The 23,685-nt window shown below is 40.0% G+C and overlaps 1 protein-coding gene across 4 annotated transcripts in view; it reads right to left on the bottom strand.

The window, feature by feature from the left end:
* Positions 1-23,685, bottom strand: part of LOC115219292 — a 93,713-nt gene that overhangs the window by 20,717 nt on the left and 49,311 nt on the right. For all 4 annotated transcript variants that reach the window (XM_036508755.1, XM_036508754.1, XM_036508757.1 and 1 more), the window contains 9 exons: positions 21,902-22,021; positions 20,182-20,272; positions 18,867-18,979; positions 15,686-15,787; positions 13,565-13,684; positions 9,997-10,088; positions 8,395-8,563; positions 6,593-6,734; positions 3,081-3,190 (listed from right to left, as the gene is read on the bottom strand). In XM_036508755.1, coding sequence (XP_036364648.1) covers positions 3,081-3,190; positions 6,593-6,734; positions 8,395-8,563; positions 9,997-10,088; positions 13,565-13,684; positions 15,686-15,787; positions 18,867-18,979; positions 20,182-20,272; positions 21,902-22,021 — 1,059 coding nt within the window. The remainder of the gene's footprint in view (positions 1-3,080; positions 3,191-6,592; positions 6,735-8,394; positions 8,564-9,996; positions 10,089-13,564; positions 13,685-15,685; positions 15,788-18,866; positions 18,980-20,181; positions 20,273-21,901; positions 22,022-23,685) is intronic.

Raw genomic sequence — 23,685 nt, forward strand, 5'->3', positions numbered from 1 at the left:
GCATCGGTTCCACAAAGTGCACTGGTGCCACATAAAAATGCACTGGTGCTGGCACCATATAAAGATGTACTGGTGCCACAAAATTCACTGGTGCTGGTACCACATAAAAATGCACTGGTGCTACAAAGTGCACCAGTGCTGGTGCCACATAAAAAATGCAATGGTACTGGTGCCACATAAAAATGCACCAGTACTACAAAGTGCACTGGTGCTGGTTCCATGTAAAAATGCACTGGTGTCACGAAGTGCACTGGCACTGATGCCACATAAAAATGCACAGGTGCAACAAGGTGCATAGGTACACTGAAAAGTGTGCTGGTGCCACAGAAAGCACCCAGTGCACTGTGTAAAGTGGTTGGCATTAGGAAGGGCACCCAGTCATAGAAGCCATGCCAAAACAGATAACAGAGCTTAGTTTGGTTCCTGGCCTTATTAGCTCCTGTCAACCTGTCCAACCCATGCCAGCATGGAAAACAGATGTTAAATGATGATACACACACACCAGGCTTCTTTCAGTTTCCATCTGCCAAATCCACTTTGGTTGGCCTGAGGTCATAGCAGAATACACTTGTCCAAAGTGCCATGCAATGGAACTGAACCTGAAACCATGTGGTTAGGAAGCAAGCTCTGTAATCACACAGCCAAGTCTGCACCCAGAAGCATCATTTTCTACATGCAAAAAGAAAACCAAATTATTTTTTATTGATTATAAAAATGTTAATTTATTGCATGAAATCCAAGGCATAATTCAGGGTATGGCTGCTGTTTTCAGGTTAGACTAACACAGTTACCTAGTGTCTTTTAATTCTCATATACACACCCACACACACATGTATCATCATGGCACTCCATTGGTTATGGAACAGCCTGCTTGTGAAATTAACATGCAAGTGGCTGAGCACTCCACAGACACGTGTACCCATAACATAGTTCTTGGGGAGATTCAGCATGACACAGAGTGTGACAAGGCTGGCCCCTTTGAAATACAGGTACAACAGAAACAGGAAGTATGAGTGAGAGAAAGTTGTGGTGAAAGAGTACAGCAGGGTTCGCCGCCACCCTCTGCCGGAGCCTTGTGGAGCTTTAGGTGTTTTCACTCAATAAACACTCACGACGCCCAGCCTGGGAATCAAAACCACGATCCTACGACCATGAAACCGCTGCCCTAACCACTGGGCCATCGTGCCTCCACACACACACATGTATACACACACATATATAAACATGCACACATAAATACATACATATATATATAGTTACTATGAGGATATTTAGACCCCTTATAGGGATATTTTTATCCAAGATACACTGGTTTAATATATTGTATCTTGAAGAGATATTTATTCAATGAATATATTATATAGAATATCATAAAATATCAAACATTATTATTAAGATTAAAAACAGGGAGATCTAATGGATACAAATTAATTTATTAATTAATTAACATCTTCACAAATGTTTTGTAATTTTAATTTTGGTTGAGAAATAAAACAATTGTAGGTGGAGATGTTAATAAATTTATTAATTTGTATCCATTAAATCTCTCCGTTTTCAAACTTAATTATATATATATATATATATATATAGTCAACGACTATTGAAAAGGTGACAAAATGCAATGAAAATTTTAGAAAAAATAGGTAAGTAAATGAGTGGAAATCGAACCAGGGAGTGTGTTAAATAATAAGGCACTAAAAGAGAATGAGTCTCCCCAGACACAATAAAATATGCTTCAGCACACAAATTCATATAAAGAATCTTGCAAACCAAATACAAAAACAATATGTATATATATGAATATATTTATTTACATATTTACAATGGGCTTCTTTCAGTTTCCATCTATCAAATCCACTTACAAGGCTTTGGTTGACTATATTAGAAGACACTAGCCCAAGGTGTCATGCAGTGGAATTGAACCTGGAATCATGTGGTTGGGAAGCAAGCTTCTTATCACACAACCAAGACAGACAAAAGGAAAAAATGAAAAGTTTTCACTACAGAATGTGTGAATGTTGGGGTGGAGTGGGGCAGTTTTATGCCAGGTGTTGAAAAGCTGAAGTAAAAGAGAGGGACAAGCATTGGTGTTCTGCTGCGGAGGAGATACATGGCTACCCTACCTTAAATAGGGGTGGATAGGAGTAGTTGAAGGAGATAGTGATAGAGTGCCAGAGCAAACACACAAGGTACAAGAAGGTAAGAATGAGAGAAGATATAGACCATGGGTCATGGGAGGGGAGGCAGGGAGTAACACGTGATTAGAAATGGCGGAGGGGGTGGATGGAGGTGAATGTGGTGAACGATGAGCAAGGGTGGGGTAGAGGTGCAGTTGATAGGAAATGTAATGGAGAGGAGGTGGTGGTAAGGTGGGAGAGATAAAAATGGCTCAGGAAGGAAGGTAGGTTAGAAGGTGGGGGTGGGGGAGATGATGTGCAAGGTGTAGCAGTGGTGAGGAGAGGGGTGATGTAGGGGTACATAAGGGTGGCTTGTGACTATGTTTATTGAATTCATTTCATTATTTATTGTGTAAGATACACTTTTACATACCCTTCCACACACACACACATATATATGTATGTATGTATGTATGTATGTATGTATGTATGTATGTATGTATGTATGTATGTATGTATGTATGTATGTATGTATGTATGTATGTATGTATGTGTGTATGTATATGTGTGTATATATGTGTGTGTGTGTATGTATATATATATATATATATTATATATGCATATATGTATATACATACACATAACTATGCATGTGTATGTATGTGTGTGTGTGTGTAAATATTCTGTTGTTGAAGTATATTTTTATATTATCTCAATAGTGATAAGCTCTCTTGTTGACAAATTTCCTTATTAATTCCTACTGCCTACCCTATGTATTTATTTACTCACAGCCAACCCCTCTCTCATATATCTATCTATCCACACACATCCTGGCCCTTATCTGCCTTACAATGTGTGAATGTACAGCAGTGAGTAAAATGTGACACAATTTTATCAAAAAACCAAGGCAACAAAATGATAAAACAAACAAACGGAATCCCTCTGATTAGAAAATGATCTCACCTCAAATATTTTCTCCAGCAACATTTCTTTATTTCTGTAGCAGTTCACTGGGATAACAATGTGTTCGTTCCATACAAACTGCTGGGTTATATAGGAGACATCGCTGCTACCTGTCACAGGGGAGAAAAAAATTGCAAAGGATGTAGTCACACATTGCAGGAGGAATTCTCAACAAACATGGCTTTATGAATGTGTGTGTGTGTGTGCTTGGGTGTTTGTGTGTACATGTTAGTATATGTGTTTGTGTGTGCATGTTTGTGTACACATATGCATGTGTGTGCGTGTGTGTGTTTGTGCATGTGAGTACATGCTAGTATGTGCGTGTTTGTGTGTGTGTTTGTGTATGCATATGCATGTGTATGTGTGTGTGTTTATGTGTGCTTGTGTGTACGTGCTAATATGTGCATGTTTGTGTATGCATTTGTGTATGCATAAGCATGTGTCTGTGTATGTGAAGGCAAGTGGTTAAGTGGATAGTATATTTGGCTCATAATCATAAGGTCATGAGTTCAATTCCCAGTGATGCTTTGTGTCCTTGAGCAAGACACTATATTCCAAATTGCTTCAGTTTACTCAGCTGGCAAAAATGAATAACACAGTATTTCAAAGGGCCAAGTCTTGTCACGTTCTGTGTCAGGTTGAATCTCTTTGAGAACTACATTAAGGGCACATATGTCTCTGGAGTGCTCAGCCACCTGCACGTTAATTTCATGAGCAAGCTGTTCCATTGATTGGCTTAACTGAAACACCAGTCACCCTGACTGACGGAGTGCTGGTTTGAGTGTGTTTTAGGCTGAAGCCGTCAATGAACCAGGAAACATTTGATTAGAAGCTTTCCAGTGATGATCTTTCTGTCTTTATTAATTTTTCATACAACATTAATATCTAATATGGTCCAAGACATAAATGTATCTTGGACTACACAGCCTTATGTCCTTTTCATTTTTTTTTTGTTGGCAATAGGTTAGGGTTTGAGAGAAATTTGGTCGCTATTGTCAACTTGACTTTGAGTATGCTTCAACGAGTGCAATTTCCTTTGGCAATAACCCTGGAAGACACAAAAGCAATCAGGCCTATGGTTTTGAGTTGAAGGATCGTTAATTGGCAGAAACATCGTTATTTTCATTCATAAACACAAAACCATGCAGCCACCTGCTTTTTGCATCTTCCAGAAGGGTAGTTAAATGAAACAGCATCCACTAAAACCTACTTGCAGGTTCAAAGGGTTTTAAACGTGTATATGCTGCATTTTCTAATGTCTCAAAAGAGCCCTCCTCTCAACACCCTTTCCTCTGTCCAATTTCCCACCTCTTCAGACAATAACCACAAGTCCCAATCATTCCTTCTCAGAACACCATCTCTCTGAAATTCCTCCTTGCTCATGCCTTTCCCCACAGAAAGGTTCAAGAGGGAGATTAATGCCATCAATCTCACAGGTTCAGGAGGGACTATGAAGGCCATGGGCACCACTTCCACCTTTCTTCCAGACTCAGCAATTAAAAACCATTTACACTATTTACAATTGATAGATATTTGTCCTCATCTTGTTTGTTATGTCGGCTGATGCACCCTCCAGCCTTCATCAGGTGACTTGGGGAAATTTTGAACCTGGGTTGTCATTCCTAAGGTATTTTTCGATGTTATTAATTATTATTATTATTATCATCATTATTATTATTCAGGTCACTGCCTGGAATCGAACTCAGAATCTTGGAGTTAGTAGCCCGTGCTCTTAACCACTATGCCATATGCCCACGGGCATATGGTGTAGAACTGTAAACCATTTATCATCATCAATGTTTTAAGGTCCACCTTTCTATGCTTGCATGGGTCAGGCAAAGTTTATTGAGGCAGATTTTCTACAGCCAGGTGCCTTTCCTGTCACCAAGCAAGGTAATATTTCCCCAAAATCAGACATGTTTTCACAAAATATTGTAAATGAATGACACTGCTTGTATGACAGTGACACTCATTTACAACTATCAAACATTGTCAAGACAAGGAGATACAAACATACACACACACAAACTGACATACATATACGTAATGAGTTTTTTTCAGTTTCTTTCAGCCAAATCCACTCACAATGCTTTGGACAACCCTAGGCTATAGTAAAAGATACAAAGATACATGCTCAAGATGTCATGCAATGGGATTGAACCTGGAACCATGTGGTTGGGAATCAAACTTCTTACCACACAGCCATGCTTGCACCTATTTTTTACACACACATATTTTGTTCTTATAGCAATGGCTTTTGGCAAAGAGACGACCATTTATCTTCTCAATTTTTATGCAGCCCCAGGTCAGTCTTAACCAAGCAGACATCATGATTGAAGGCATTCATACACTGAGCACCACCTGTCTATTTTTCAGATAGCATATCTAGGGTTACATTATTTAATGTGTCACTGTTTTTGTTTTTTAATAGAAGATTTTAAGGAGACTTGGTTGCTATTTCTAGCAATCATGCTAAGGATCATTCACCTCTTCTCGGTGACTATTGTTGTTTTGCTCCCCAGGTAAGCTCTGATCACGCAGAACTTTGATCAAAGGCATCCCAACCACAACCGTCTTGTCTTTCATTGAAATATGTCTCTAACCACCACCACCACCACCATCGTCATCATCATTTAGCACCCATTTTGCATGCTGGCATGGGTTTGACAGTTTGACTGGAACTGGTAAGCCGAAGAGCTGCACCAAGTTCCAGTCCAATTTGGCATGATTTCTATGGCTGGATGCTCTTCCCAATTCCAACCACTCCAAGAGTGTAGAGAGTGCCTTTTATGGGTCACCAGTACGGGTATTTTTATGTGACACTGGCACGGGTGTAAGCTACGTGACACTGGCATTGGCCACGATAATGATTTCACTTGGCTTGATGAGTCTTCTCAAACATGTCATAACGCCAAAGGTCTCAGTCACTTATCAACATTCAACAACCATACCTGAGGCCCAACGTTCAACAATCAAACCTTATTTAACCCTTTTTGTTACTACATTTCTGTTGAAATGTTCTGCCTTTGTTTCACTTAATTTTGAAAATACTGAAGAATATAGTAAAACAACTCTGTCCGTTATTAATCTGGTGTTTGGAACACAAATTAACAGGTATTTTTGGTGGAATGTTTTAATTTAGATTCCTTAAAAACAGGATGTTTGTATCAGGGACTGTCACAGACAGGCTGGAATCAAAAGTGTTACACACACACACACACACACACACATATAAGAGAGAGAGGCAGAGACGAAACATCAATAAATTTAATGAGAGAAAGTCTGACGAGTTAATGACTTCAATTTTTTTGATTATTAACCATTTTTATAAATGAAGAATATTTTAATATCTATATCATGTCTCAGTTTGATCTCTGATCATTATCCCATAGAATCAGGGGCAGTCACAGACTGGTATCAGAAAGGTTAAAATATTTTCGTTTCTAAAAGCTTAAAAAAATGATAATCTTCTTAACTAAATAAACAGTTAGGATTCAAAATCTAAGACAAACCTTCAAAGAGGATACAAAGTTCAAAAGTATGGGACATCATGGTGTCGCGTTGCCAGGTGTTGTCACCATAAAAAAATGTTTTGCCAAATTCTAGAGGAGGGAAGGTACCATCGGGATTCTGTTTCATACGATGATTTTGGTTCTAAAAACACAAGCATAAAGATATTACAGTCAAATGGAGCCTTTTATATACATATATTTTTCAAAACAATAACTTAATTAAAGGTGTACAAAGGTAGGACTTTAATCTGTTCATCATCATCATCATCATCATCATTTAGCATCCGTTTTCCATGCTAGCATGGGTTGGACAGTTCAAATGGGGTCTGTGAAGCCAGAAGGCTGCATCAGGCCCAGTCTGATCTGGCAGTGTTTCTACGGCTGGATGCCCTTCCTAACGCCAACCACTCCGCGAGTGCAGTGGGTGCTTTTTACGTTCCACCCGCACAGGTGCCAGACGGAGCTGGCAAACGGCCATGACTGGATGGCGCTTTTACGTGCCACCGGCACGGGGGCCAGGCAAGGCTGGCAACAGACATGAACGGATGGTGCTTTTACATGCCACCGGCACGGGGGCCAGGCGAGACTAGCAACGGACACGAACGGATGGTGCTTTTACATGCCACCGGCACGGGGGCCAGGCAAGACTAGCAACGGCCACGAACGGATGGTGCTTTTTACATGCCACCGGCACAGGGGCCAGGCGAGACTAGCAACGGCCACGAACGGATGGTGCTTTTTACGTGCCACCGGCACGGGGGCCAGGCAAGGCTGGCAACGGCCACGAACGGATGGTGCTTTTTACGTGTCACCGGCACAGAGGCCAGTCAGTTATACTTGAATAATTTGTTGTTTATTTCTATTACATCAATGGTCCCTAATCTGTCATACAGATGGTGCACATAGAGGTTAAAAAAAAGATCTCAAATTTTAGCACAAGGCCAGCAAGATTGGGGGATGGGGTAAGTCAATAACATTGACCTCGGTGTTCAACAGGTAGTTTATTTTATTAACTCCAAAAGGATGAAAGGCAAAGTCAACCTTGGCAGAATTTGAACTTGGAATGTAAAGACAGATGAAATGCTGCTAAGTATTTTGCGTGGCATGGTAACAATTTTACCAGCTCGCCACCTTAATAATAATAATAATAATAATAATAAAAATAATAATAATCCTTTCTACTATAGGCACAAGGCCTGAAATTTGAAGAGTGAGGGCTAGTCAATTATATCAACCCTAGTACATAACTGGTATCTATTTCATCAACCTTGAAAAGATGAAAAGCAAAGTCAACCTTCCATTTTTTATTATTTTCCTTGTTTTTGTTATCTTTTATTTTTCTTTTACAGAATTTTTTAATCAAATAAATTGACCCCAGTACTTATTCTAGAAGTTTCTTTTGCTGAACTGCTAAGTTACAGATAGCCTTTTACTGTTGGGTCCTCTTCTGTTACTTTATCACCAAACACATCTCCCATCAGCCACGACATTTATTGTAACCAAAGTAACTTCCATCATCATCATCATCATCATCATTTAACGTCCATCTTCTATGCTGGCATGGGTCAGATGACTCTACAGGTTGTGATGAGCCAGAGGGCAGCACCAAGCTCCGATTACTGCTTTGAAATGGTTTCTGCAGCTGAATGTCAATCACTTTACAGAGTGTACTGGACGCTTTTCCATTTTTTGTGGCACCAGCATTAGTGGGCTCGCCAAGAAAAGATGTTTCAAGTGAAAGAGAGGGAAAGAAGTAAACAAAAAGAAACAACAAAAACCATAAAAAGAAGCCTGTCTCCTACCTCTTTATCAGTCTTTGGAAGAATATGTAGGACAGGATCATGAGCTTTTGGACCAGGAATGTCTGACAGAGAATCAAGGTAGCTTTGGCAGATGACTTGACTAGCACCATAGCAGCCAGAGGAAACAAGATGGATGTTTGGAACTGTAGCAAGACTTTTACCAATTGCCCTGGAAAAGAATAAAGAAAGAAAGAAGAGAAGAGAAATTGTAGAACAAGCAGCAGAAGTAGTTGGGATTTCTCTTATCATTCATTTAGTGGTCAGGCTGTTGCACATCAAGATCTCTAGATTATGGGTTCAATTCCCTGATAGGGCTGCGTGTTGAGCAAAACACTTCATTTTCACATGGCTCCAGTCCGCCTTTCAACCGGGGGAAAGGGGGATGTTGGTCTACTTGCCTAGCCAACAGGGTGGCATTATTTGAAGGCTAAGACAATACAAAATGCATTGTGACCAGTGATGTGTAACAACATCTGATAACCTGGTAGGTCATGTGATCATGTGATCACGTGATCATCTTTTTATTTGTTTCAGTTATTGGACAGTGGCCATGCTGGAGCGCCACCTTGAAGGGTTTAATTGAACAAATTGACCTCAGAACTTATGTCCAAAGCCTGGTACTTGGTCTGACAGTGTCTTTTACTAGGTCATTAAGTTACAGGGATGTTAACAAACCAACACCAGTAGTCAAATGGTGGTAGGCAACAAACACAAAAATATACGCACAAGTATTTCATCATTATCATTTAACATTCCATCATCCATGCATGCATGAGTAAGACTGTTGACGAGAGCTGGTCAGGGAGAAACTCTACACAAGGCTATTGTGTTTGTTTTAGCAGGGATTTTACGGCTGGATGCCCTTCCTAACAACAACTATCTATATATATATATATATATATATATATATATATATATATATATATGTAGACATTCATTTAAAGGTTAAATTAGCTTCATTAAAGGATAGTAATATCCGATGAATTACTGGTTCATTACTTAATATTTGTTGTGAATAATAATATTCATAAAATAACAGGACTAAATATAAATCAAGGTTTATAATCATTCAAAAGAAAATTAAGAAAATAGAGATATAGCATTTAATAAAAATTTATTATCAGCAAAAATCCAACATATTCTCTTACAGCTGTTTCAATTAAGCCTAAAGATTAAAATGGCAATTATTACATCATTATATTAGGCAAAATCTCTTCAGAAGGGTAGAAAAGATATACTGTTAGGTTATTAGGTGTTGTCTTTTCAAATCATCTCAGCAGAGAATATGTAAGAGAATATGTTGGATTTTTGCAGACAATAAATTTTTATTAAATGCTATATCTCCATTTTCTTAATTTTCTTTTGAATGATTATGTGTGTGTGTTTGTGTGTGTGTGTGTGTGTGTGTGTGTGTGTGTATAAAATACAAAATGGGACAAGAACGTAAAACATCTGGACAGTTAGGTGATACAAAAATGGAACAACAAAACATCCAGATAGACAATTCAAAGAAAACATCCAGATATATATTTATATATATATGAGAGGCTTCTTTCAGTTTCCACCAACCAAATGCACTCATAAAGTTGATGAAATACTTACATACAAATATTTCTGTCAAATTCAGTCAATTCAGTCTTGCCAAGAATATAAATACATCTTTCCAACATAAAAGACGTTTTCAGTTCTCGAATCTAAAAAGAAGAATAGAAACATCCACTATAATAATACTCCTGTGTTTTACTCCATCACAACAAATGAATGAGAAAAGAAGGGGTGACAGATGAATAAGGAAGGAAGGGGTGATGGCAAACTGGTAGCGGAAGCATTTCAGTCCTGTGTGAGTATATGTGTGTGTATGTAAAATGGAGGTATGTGAATGTGTGTGTGCATGTGCAACGGAAGTGGAATGGTGAACATTCAATGCTGAAAAGAAAAACCAAAGTGTTTCAACCCTGTGTGTGTATATGAGTGTATGTGTGTGTATGTGTGCAAGGGAAGTATGTGAATCTTTGTATGTGTGAACCAGCATTCTTTCAGTAACAGACGATGATCAATGTCACATCTCAAAAGACAACCACTAGATAACTTTGACAAGTGTATTAATTTGATTTACCATCCATATTTATATATAAAAATACTACAATCAGCCATCATTTTTGACAGCATGGGGCCAGCTAGTTTATAAATAAAGCAAAACTAAATAATGCGGGTTCATATCTGTTGCATTATGCCAAGACAAGGAGACATGCATGTGCACACACATATGACAGGCTGGCTCCAGTTTCCGCTGAAAAACACCCATGCTGGGACATCATAAAGAGCACCCGTGTCAGTACCATATGAAAAGTACCCATGCCGGTACCATGTGCATGGCACTTGTGCCAGTGCTACATGCACAGTACTCGTGCTAGCATCACGTGTAAAGTAACCAGTAGTCTGTAGAGTGGGTCAGCATTAGGAAAGGCATCCAGCTGTAGAAAGTATGCTACAACGGACAATTGGAGCCTGATGCAGCCCTCTGGCTTGCCAGCTCCTTTAGAACCGTCCAACCCATGCCAGCATTGAAAACAAACGCTAAATGACGATGATGATGATGAAATTCCCTCACAAGGCTTTTGTCAGTCCAGGGCTAAAGTAGAAAGCACAAAGTGCCATAGAGTGGGATTGAACCTGAAACCATGTGGTTGGGAAGTAACACAACAGGCTTCTGCATAGTTTCTATCTATCAAATCCACTTACAAGGCATTGGTAAGTCCAAAGCCTGTTACTCCTTTACTCTTTTTTTTCTTCTTGTTTCAGTCATTTGACTGCAGCCATGCTGGAGCACCACAGTAAAGGGTTTTTAAGTTGAACAAACTGACCCCAGGACTTATTCTTTGTAAGCCTAGTACTTATCCTATCTGTCTCATTTTGCTGAACTGCTAAATGATGGGGACATAAACACACCAACATTGGTTGTCAAGCGATAGTGTGAGGACAAACACAGACACACAAACATATATATATAAATATATACATACATTATATATATATATATATAAAAATGGTCTGACCATTTTATCCGAGTCAGATGCTATGATAAATCGTTAACCACTACACACGTTTTTTTTCTCTCCAGCTTTCTCTCCTTGTTTTTTCTGTGTCCCTTTCTGTAGAAGAGCGTAGGCTCGAAACGTAAAAGACTTTCTATTTCCTGAGCGCTATACTAATACATCTGTTTGTTTTGTACACCACCTGTCTTCGTCTTTTGTTCTTTTTCGTAAACTTTCCCTGTACGCCTGCCCCCGTCCAGTTCCAAGCAGTGGATCTTTTCGTGGGTGCCTGTCAGCACGCATTGGAGTGATTCAACTTCTCCAGGTGCCACCGCCACCTCAACATCTCCCCAGCCGAACTCTCGGCTCTTCGTTCCCTCCGACAGCGTGCTGACATTGTCATTAAACCAGCCGACAAGGGTGGAGCTGTGGTGGTGTGGCGCGTGGACCTCTACAGGGCCGAGGCGCTCCACCAACTCATTGACACCTCCTTCTACTCCCCTCTGTCCTCTGACTCCATGCTTAGCTACCAACAGACGGTCTCCTCTACTGTCCACGACCTCATCTCATCCTCCCGTCTCCCCCACACCGCATCCAACCTCATTGTCCGAACCCCAGGCAACCCCACCATTTATTTCCTCCCCAAAATCCACAAACCCAACAACCCTGGCCGCCCCATCATCTCCGCCTGTAACTGCCCCACCGAGCTTATCTCAAAATACCTCGACCATGTCCTTGCACCCCTAGTGGCATCTCTTCCCTCTCACATCCACGACACCAACCATGCTCTCCGGCTTTTCAACTCTTTCTCCTTTCCTCCTGGCTCCTCCAAACTCCTCTTTACAATGGACATCCAGAGCCTCTATACAGTCATCCCTCACCACGAAGTACTGCGTGCACTTCAACACTTTCTCGACCTCCGCCCCAACCCCGAACCCGACACCTCCACACTCATTCGTCTGGCTGAACTTGTCCTTTCTCTTAACTGCTTCTCATTCACGGGCGAGTTCTACCAACAGTTCTCGGGAGTGGCCATGGGAACGCAAATGGGCCCCAACTGTGCGAACCTGTTTGTTGGCTATGTTGAGGCCCAAATATTCTCTAGTTTCACTGGTCCCACTCCCGAACTATACGGTCGTTATATTGATGACTGTGTCGGTGCCACCTCACTCTCCCGCAAACATCTAGACTCCTTCCTCTCTTTCGTTAAATCCTTCCATCTTGCTCTTCCTGCACTATCTCCAACACCTCTGTCTCCTTTCTTGACATTTCGGTCAGCATTCATCACTCCACTCTTACCACCTCCATTCACTACAAACGCAAAGACTCACACTCATACTTAAACTTCTCTTCCTCCCACCCCAAACACACCAAGCTTTCCATCCTCTATTCCCAATTCCTCCATCTACGCAGGCTCTGTAGTGACGACCATGACTTTGAGAAGCAGTCTCAACTTATGGCTCGCCACTTCATCCTACGTGGATACCCCCTCACCACTATCCACACCGCCCTTGCCAGAGCACGTTCCGTAGACCGTGCATCTGCTCTCTTCCCCTGAACCCACCCTGCAGTCTCCTGCCTCCCTTTTCCCCTCACCACCCCACCACCCTACCTCTACAACGCACCATTCTTCGAGCTTTCCGGCATCTCCAGTCCGACCCGTCCACTTCACACCTCTTCCCTAATCGACCCCTCCCCTCCTTCAAACAAGCCCATAACCTACGAGGGCGGCGGGGCATATTGACATTGTAAACTGTCTATTAGGGAGTATTTAGTACAGTGGTTCTCCAAATTTTAAAACGCTATGAACAGTCAAAAATTTATTAACTTTAGAATTTAACGTTTCAATAAGAGGGACAGTGGCTATATGTGAATATTTATCCCACTAGAAATAGCGGAAAGAAAAGATATTTCGCATAATGAAGTTTTTCATAGCCTCAAAATGATAGGATGGCCACAGTTGGAATACTTTTCATCATTAGTTGGTTTGGAAGCATGGATGGGGAGAATTCTAAAATAAAATTAGAACCAAAGGGAAGTAAATGAGTAAGCTAGGGGAGAGAAAAGAAAGCAACTTTACAAGAGTTATCTCGCTTAGAAAAGAGATAGCAACAACCAAAATGTTCTTTACTCACAATACTTTTGATTTTGGCTTCGCAGACCCCTTCCTGATCAACGGAAACTCTTGTCTGAGGATTAAGAATTTTATGTATCCACTTCATCATCTGTTCTTTGAAATCCGACTGCCAAACATCCTGGAACAAAGGAAAACGTAAAATGACGTGCAGTAAACCAAGAAGGTGTCTATGCTCTCTTTTCTTCTAGTTTTTGTCTGCGCCATCTCACAAGAAGCTAAAAAGAGGAACAAGGTTTGGTCAGTCAAGGAAAACAAAGCAAAATCAACCACATTAATCGCAAATGTCTTTCAGAAACTGAGAAAGCCATGGCAACAGCAACTTTCCTTCTAACATAACAAATAATAATATTTGGAGATATGTGAATGTGTGTGTGTATGAGAGAGGGAAGGGGAGGGGCACATGGCCTAGAGGTTGGGATGGTGCACTCACGATCTAGCGAACATTGTTTCAATTCCTAGACTGGGTGAGGTGGGGGTGCATTGTGTTCTTGAGCAAAACACTTCATCTCACATTGCTCTGTGATCATTTCGACACCTGACGCACGTTGCACCATGAACCAGAGTCAGGCAACATTGATTTGATGGCAGAGAGCGAGCTAAGGTGCACCACTTGCATTTGATAAATGTAAACAAATCATTTGTGCCAGTCGTTCGGCAAAAGCTGAACGCTCATACATCATCTTCGATGGGAGAGTCCATCATGGGTGTACGTGTGTGTGTGTGTGTGTGTATATCTCCCTCCCGTCGCTGACACGCAACGAGAGGGCCACTACTGCCTTTCTGACTCTGCTTCCACCAAGTGTAGACGGCTTCCTCTGTCTCTCTCGACGTTCTCAAAGCGTTCAAAATATCTTTTCATTCGTTCAGGCTTAACAGCCCTTAATATTTGTGTTACTGTTATTCTCCTTGTCCTGTCTTTTACTGTTTTTATCTATATTGTTTTTACTGTCCTGTTTGTGTTACCATTTTTACCCCTCCAAAACAAAAGAACCCACATTTTATTTAATTTGCTTTGCGGGAAGGACTATTTCAATGAAGTCGTGTCTCGCCTTTACCTTCAAAACGCGGAGTAGATGAAACAGAGGCGGCTGAAGAAGGGGAATTTTCCTTGTGTTGTATGTCTTGTACTCTATTTTTTCGTTGTTTAAGAAAAATGTCCATTTCCTTGGTTTTGTTTTTATGTTTTCGTTTCTCATTGCGTTCGATGTTGTTTTGGTGTCCTGTACCCATATATGCATGTATATATATACATATAGATGTAGGTACGTACATATATGTATGTATATATGCATATGTTTTATTTACTATTTTGTTATTATATGATGGAATGCCATGCATCCATTTCTATATATATATATAAAATGATAAACGTTGCCCTTTTCAAGCCTAGCCAGGCTCATGGGCCCGGTTTCCCGGTTTCTGTGACGTATGTGTTCCCCCCAGCTGGACGGGACACCAGTCCATCGCAGTGTTACTCAAGAAACAGGAAGAGAGAGTGAGAGAAAGTTTAGGCAAAAGAGTACAACAGGGGTCGCCACCACCCCTTGCCAGAGCCTCGTGGAGGTTTTAGGTGTTTTCACTCAATAAACACACACAACGCCCGGTCTGGGAATTGAAACCGCGATCCTACAACCACGAGTCTGCAGCTATACATCATCATTGTTTAACATCCGCTTTTCCATGCTTGTATGGGTTGGATGGAATTTGCTGAGGCAAATTTTCCACAGTTGGATGCCTTTCCTGTCACCAACCTTCACCTGTTTCCATGTAAGATAATACTTCCCCACTGAACAGATGTTTCCACAGAAGATTGGAAAGGAACAACACTGCTTGTATGACAGTGAAACTTGTTTACTACAATCATGCAATGTCAAATAAGGAGGCAGTAACACACAGGCACACATGACGACAGGCTTCTTTCAATTTTCATCGATCAAATCCACTCACAAGGCTTGGTCAGCCTGGAGCTATAGTGGAAGACACTTGCCCAGGATGCCACGCAGTGGAATTGAACTGAAGCCCATGTGGTTGGGAAGCAACCTCTTACCACACAGCCATTACCTGTACCCGCAGAAGCGCATAGAAATAAAACCATGAAAGAAGAAGTGTAAATACTTACCCTGAAAGGTAACATCCCAATAAGCATACACATCCAGGAAGGCATTTCAAAATTCTCATATTTCAGGGCAAGCATCCATTTACGATTTTCACAGTAGAATGCCTGTAAAAAAAAAAGAAAGATATCTCTTAGAGAAGGGAGTGAAACGGTTATTTAGTAAGCTACGGTACTGGATGTCAGTGAATAAAATGTTTGGGAATAGCTTAGAGCTTTCTTCAGTTTGGCATCACACGGATCTGTGCGGTGCCAAATCAAGGTCTGCCACGGCTACCCAATGACACAAAAACAAGATTATAGATTTGTTGCTGTTTAGCCCCAGGCCGTCCCTAATAAGAAAGCTTATTTATCAAAGGCAGTTCAGAAATGACTACTTCATCTTTCTGTATATTGAGAACTACATTATCCAATTTGTCCTTCATTTGAGAGAGATCTGGCTACTATTTCTAACTGATCTAGCAACCACATTCAAGCTCTCTCACTGACTTTGAATGAAGCAAATGAATAGCATTTCTAGTGGTAGTTATATCTGGATTTATCACTTAGCAGCATGTTATCAGTATTTAGGACTTAAAACCATGTGGCTCTCCTTAAAAATTTTTTGGTCTTCTTTTTAATTAAATCCATCATCATCATCGTTTAATGTCCACTTTCCATGCTGGCATGAGTTGGACGGTTTGATTGAGGACTGGCAAGCCAGAAGGCTGCACCAGGCTCCAATCTGATCTGCCAAAGTTTCTACAGCTGGATACCCTTCCTAATGCCAACCACTCCGAGAGTGTAGTGGATGCATTTTACGTGCCATCCAAGTCTATATATATATTTTTCTTATTTTTAATTAAATCCAAGTTTATATTCAGATTTTATAACAGACTCTACATCAAGGATGAATTTTAAATATGGGTATTGCCTGTGAATGAATAGATGGATTGATACAAAGGGTATTTCTATAAACCACTTCACCTAATTAAATACTCTTTCCCCAATCTTCACAAAATACATTGACCAAACATTTCTCCTTAGACCTGTAATCTTCTGGAATCTCTTCCTACCCTGTGCCCCACCCAAAACACACTGATCAGAACACAAAAGTGCATTAATTCTACCAGTCTGGGAGCAACTGCAAAGGCCATGGAGAAATACTGCACTGTTCTACTCCATCTTAATCATTTAACGTCCGTTTTCCATGCTGGCATCGGTTGGATGGTTTGACAGGAATTGGCAAGACCAGAGCCACATCAGGTTCCATTGCCTGTTTTGGCATGGTTTCTACAGCTAGATACCTTTACTAATGCCAACCACTTTACAGAGTGGATTGGGTGCTTTATATGTGGTGCCACCTTGGAAGGTACTTGGCGACCCTATCAATAAGTACTTTGCAAGACAAATTTACCTCCAGTTTTTAAAAATCACAAAATCTTAAATGTTTGAGTGGTTATATGAGAATCTTATCTTCATTTTGATTTGGTTGACAATGCAACTTCCTGTATAGGAAAAAAATATTGCCTTTGTGTCAAAAAACAGTTTACATATTTTAGTGGGCAGGATCAATTAAATTGACCACATTCATCATCATTGTCGTTTTCATGCCCATGCTTGCATGGGTCAGAGAGAATTTGTTGTTTCAGATTTTTATTAAAAAAAAAATACACGATTTTTTCATGGCTGTTGCCAGTACCACCTGACTGGCACGTAAAAGCACCCATTACACTCTCAGAGTGGTTGGCGTTAGGAAGGGCATCCAGCTGTAGAAACTCTTCCAGATTAAGATTGGAGCCTGGTGCAGCCATCTGGTTCGCCAGTCCTCAGACAAATTGTCCAACCCATGCTAGCATGGAAAGCAGACGTTAAACGATGATGATGATGATGATGATATCCTCCTTTTAACCAACCCTTACTGATTTCCATGTAAAGTATCACTGTCATACAGTCTTGTGTGAAAAACTGTCTGACCATGGAGAAATATTACCTTGTTTGGAAGCAGGTGAGAGTTGGAGACTGGAACGGCATCCAGCTATAGGAAATCTGCCTCAACAGATTCTGTCGAAGCAGAGGAAAGTATATTTTCTAACTGATCTAGCAACCACATTCAAGCTCTCTCACTGACTTTGAATGAATAGCATTTCTAGTGGTGGTTTCACATGGCAGAACTGGTTTTCATGGAAGATTGGAAATGAAAGATGTTGCTTGTAAGATGAAGATGATTGCACAATATCAAGACCACTCCACTACTGAGATCAATTTATTCCCACAAAATCTCTGGCCCTCTGCATATGGAAGAAATTATCCTTGGCTTTTATTTTTACAAGTCAAACTGTATAGCACCTTGGGAAAGTGTCTTTTATTATAAACACAAACATAAAACACCCCCTTCGGTCATGAATAACCGTGGAATTGCACCTAGAAAGTTACCCTCCTAGGCAAAGTCCAGGCATACCATGCATACTAGCCTCTCCTCTCCACACCACTGATGTTATCCAAGGGAAAGGCAAAGAGGTCGATACAGCTTGGCACCAGTGATGTTGCAACTTATTTCTACAGCTGAATGAACTGGAGTAATGTGAAATAAAGTGTCTTGCTCAAGAACACAACACGCAGCCCGGTCCGGGATTCGAATTCACTACCTCATGATTATCAGCCTGATGCTCTAACCACTGAGTCATGGCACCTTCACTACAGTCTTCTGTTATAACCTTAGAATAATGAAGTCTTCTCTGAAAAATTCATCATTATCATCATCATCATTTAACATATACTTCTCTCTGCTTCGACAGAATCTGTTGAGGCAGATTTCCTACAGCTTGATGCCCTTCCTGTCTCTAACTTTCACCTGTTTCCAAACAAGGTAATATTTCTCCATGGTCAAACATTTTCTGCACACAAGACTGTATGACAGTGATGTTTGTCTACAACCATCATGAGAAATCTAGACAAGGGTGTACCCATACACACACATCTATACATATACACGCATCTATATAAATATATGTATATATATATATATACACACACACACACATTCACAGTGGGCTGCTTTCAGTTTCCATGTATGAACTCCACATAACAAGGCTTTGGTTGGACCAGTGTTTTAGTAAGAAAGATTTGCCCAAGGTGCTGTACAGTGGGACGGAACCCAAAATGATCTTTAAACTTAATATCAAGGAAACAAAAACAGTTTGCTTACTTGTTGCATACACGTCCTGCTTGTAGCGTAAGAATCAGACAGGACAAATATAATGGCAGCAGCTTCATCTGCCTTTTCTTGGAACTTGCGGAGATCTTCGATCGGAGTGGAACCTACAAAGAATGAAAGAATTAAAGGAGAAAAGAATTTCAGTACGAAACGGGGAAAAGAATGAAAGAAAAATTAAGCAACTTATTCAATACTTTAGCCTAACATCTACAAGATCGATTTTTTGGTAAATGGTCAGATATGTTCAGTTGGGAATACAAGTATATAACTGGTACTTATTTTATTGCTTCTTTGGGAGAGGAAGAATGTCAAAGACAACTACAGCAGGATCTGAACTGAATACCAAGACAAATGAAGCTAAATAATATTTAGTGCTTCTCTGGTACCAACCTACTGAAGCTATCTCAGATTCTATGACAAAATTTTCTTGTTTTAAAGTGGTCTAAATTAAACACTTCCACCAAAAATTTCATGTTACTTTATGACATTATTTTAGTAACTTGTATATTATTTTGAAAATTAACCAAAACTAAGGCAGTGTGTTTCAACACAGATATGGTAACAAAAGGGTTAAAGTGATCTAAATTGAAACCTTCCAACAAAAGTCCAAGATAATTTGTTCCAAGCACCAGCTTAATAATGACAAAATTAGAAAAACTGTATTTCTAAATCTCTCAGAGAGATTTATACAGTAGCAGCCTAATAAAGTGATGGTTTGTTGCTGACTTAATGTGGCAGTCCCAGGAAAGGGAAGAATGCTACTGTTATTTAGCCCCAGGAAACATTGTTTCCAGTTGGCCACGTGGCACAAGCATTCTGTGTCCTTAAGTTTTCACAGTGCTTATCTCATTTGTTTGAAAACTTAAGGACACAGAATGCTTGTGTCACATAGCCAACTGGAAATGATGTTTCCTGGAGCTAAATAGCAGGAGCATTCTTCCCTTTCCTGGGACTGCCACATTAAGTCAGCAACAAACCATCAATGACAAAATTATTTGAAAAATTAGTTGAAACAAAAGTAGTATAAAATAACGTGTCTTGAATGGCACAACAATGCAGACTGGACCATAATAACTGTTAGAATTTAATTATTCATAGTCTGATAAAATATTTCGGAATATAAAAATTCCTTCTTCGGATATTGCTAGGAATTGATCAAGTCACTGCTATAAAAGTAGCATATTTCAAAACAGACATGATAACAAAAGGGTTTAAATACTGAAAGCGCTTATTCCAGCAATTTAAAAGATGAAAATAATTGGAAAAGCTCACCCTGAAGAAATTTAACCATTAAATATACATTTACCGTTTTGTTGGCAGCATCTACTGGAGTCAAGTTCAGTGCTAAGCCATACTTCTAAACCTTCTTTCTCCAGCCAATTCTGCAGAGTGCGACCCTATAAAAAATAAATTTATATCAATTGAAAATCAATACATATCATCATCATCATCACCATCATTTTAACATCCACTTTTCTATGCTTGCATGGGTTGGACAAAGTTTATTGAGGCAGTTTCTCTGTCTGGATATCATTATTATTTGTTATCAGCCCTCACCTGTTTCCAAGCAAAGTAACACTTGCCCACAATACGACATGTTTCCATGGAAGACTAGAAACGAAGGATACCTCTTGTATAACAATGATGGTCATTAACAACCATCACATGAGGTCAAGACAAGGACCCCCCCCCCACACACACACACACACATATACATACATACATACAAGCACAACATGCTTCTTTCAGTTTCTGTCTACCAAATACACTCACAAGCTTTGGCTGGCCTGGTGCTATACTAGAAAAACTTGCCCAAGGTTCCACACTGGGACTCAACTTGAAACCACATGTTTAAGAAGCAAACCTCTTAGCCATACACAGAACACACTTCTACACTCTTTCTCTCTCTTAAGACCCATTCACAAGACATAGGTTAATCTCAATTTTAATGATTACATGGATCATCATCATTTAATGTCTGTCTTCCATGATGGCATAGTCTGTATGACTGAACAGGATCCAAGTCAGATATCAACAACTGGATGCCCTTCCTAACACCAACTTCTCAAAGTATACTGGATGTCTCTTTTTTTGCGATACAGGCCCCAGTGAGTTTGCCAAATAACTCGCAAGAAAAACAAGATGCCGCTTCAACAGAGTGGGGTTGTAGAAGGGTTGTAGATGGGGAGGTGGCTTTATTCCAGGTGTTGAGAGACTAAAGTATCATCAATCGTTTAACGTCCGCTTTCCATGCTGGCATGGGTTGGACAGTTTGACCAGGGCTGGTAAGCAGGAAGGCTGCACCAGACTCGTCTGATTTGGCATGGTTTTCTACAGCTGGATGCCCTTCCTAAAGCCAACCACTCCAAGAGTGTAATGAGTGCTTTTATGTGCCACTGGCACAGGTGCCATTTGCATGACACCAGTACCTGCCACGACTACCATTTTATTTGGCTTGATGGGTCTTCTTCTCACACACAGCATATTGCCAAAGGTCCCGGTTATCTGTCATCGCCTCCGTGAGGCCCAACACTCGAAAGGTGCTTTTTACGTGACATCAGACAACCAAAATTATTTCTTCTTTAAGTTTGAAAGCCGAGTCAATGGAGAGGAGTAACAACTAGATGAAATCTCCAAGCAATTTAAATGCACAAGGGCACCCAGGAGTCATGACCTTGATGCAGCTTGGAGTATAAGAAGTTAAGGGTCAAAACACCTGCCTGAATGGGGTTTCTTGTCTGAAAAACTTCTGCCATTCGGCTCTCTTGAGAGTTTCCCACCAATGATAGAGGGACAGGCACAGCTGTCTTACAACAGAGGAACTACAAAGTTACTCAGCATTATATAAGAGTGGGTGGGAGTAAGAGGAAAGAAGACAAAGACGGTGGTGGCAAATTCTCAAACTCAGGTACAATGTACCTGACAGCATTCTCATCCTACAAGCCCTGGTTGATGTTCATCTTGAACACCTATTGTCATAACTTCATAAATATACAGAGGCTGAAATGATAAACTGAGCAACTTACAAACTCCGACTGTTCTTGGTGTAGAGTGATTACTATTAACTTCTGATGGGTTTCTTCAGCTTCAGTTAAGCCCACCTGACAGATCGGTAGTTCTAAGGCACAATTATAGATCTTTGTCTCCTGTAGAAAGATAAACAAATAAAACAAAAACATACATCAGGTGTCTTAAAACCGGTTTCAAAATACAACACCAACTTCCCAGTCACTAATGGTCTGGAACCTCTTATAATCTATTCCTATTTAAGAGCAGAAACTACAGATTCCAGCAGACGCTAGAATGGTTTACTGGTACCTTGCACAGTACAATATTAAACTTGTGTCATCATCATCATTTAGCATCTGCTTTCCATGCTGGCATGGGTTAGACGGTTTGACTGAAATTGGTAAGCTCGAGAGCTGCAACATGTCCTAGTCTGATTTGACATGGTTTGCCATGACTGGATGCCCTTCCTAATGCCAACCACTCCAAGAGTGTAATGGGTGCTTTTTATGTCACCCCAGCATTGGCCACAACTATGATTTCACATGACCTGACAAGTCTTCTCGAGCACAGCATGGTCTCAGACACTTTTCACCTCCATGAGGCCCAACTTTTGAACAAAGCGTTTTACGTGCCCCTGGCACAGGTGCCAGTTATGTGGCACCGACATCAGCCATGATTACAACTTCACTTGGCTTGACGTGTCTTCTCAAGCAAAGCATATTACCAAAGACCTCAGTCACTTGTTGTGAGCTCTGTGAGGCCCAGAGTGTAATGGGTGCCACTTGCATGACACCAGTACCTACCACAACTACGATTTCATTTGGCTTGATGGGTGTTCTTTTCAAGCACGGCATATTGCCAAAGGTTCCGGTTATCTGTCATTGCTTCTGTGAGGCCAAACACTCAAAAGGTGCTTTTTACATGACACCGGACAACCAAAATTATTTCTTCTTTATGTTTGAAAGCAACTAGATGAAAACTCCAAGCAGTTTAAATGCCTTGTCCCACGTTTTCCTCATCCCATGTTTTCCTACGTCTAGCTCTTCTACAGTTTCCCCCAACAGTTCCTGTATTTCATTTATTTGTTCAAGCAAATTTAATATTTGTTTGAGTTCAAGTGTGTTGGCCAAAGTGACCATACTTGGTTCAGAAAAATCTGTCATTTGGAAAGATTTTGGACTCAAAAGTTCCAGTAAATCTATGTTGTACATATATAACATGCATAAACACATGTTTTCACAGACTGCAAATCCATTAGGTACCCTACATCCAAGGGTCCCTAATGGATTTGACTATTTATTAACCCCAGTACTTTAATGTTTGTTTAATTAACATGGGGAGGAGAAATATGAGGTGGGGTGCATTGGAGTGGACATAAAAGCTAGGTGATAATACTCCATGACCACATGTTTTCCATGGAGGACCAGAAACAAATGACACCACTTGTATAATGGTGATCCTCATTTACAACCATTATATGATGTCAATATAAGGATACATAAACATAATACATACATACATACATACATACATACATATATATAATATATACATACATATATATATATACATACATATATATATATATACATATATACATATAATAATAATATTAGCGAATAAATCCAACTTACAGGGAAAAATTAAATTTAGGATTAAATCTAATTTTACAGTATAAATATATATATTTATATTAAATTAGAGATAAAACCACTATTAGGCAACAGTGAAAAACATAAACCAAAACATAGAAATAAATTAATTAATATAATATACAAAATATATAAAATATAAAATTCAA

This window comes from Octopus sinensis, linkage group LG14 (assembly GCF_006345805.1).
Source record: "Octopus sinensis linkage group LG14, ASM634580v1, whole genome shotgun sequence".
Lineage (NCBI taxonomy): Eukaryota > Metazoa > Mollusca > Cephalopoda > Octopoda > Octopodidae > Octopus > Octopus sinensis.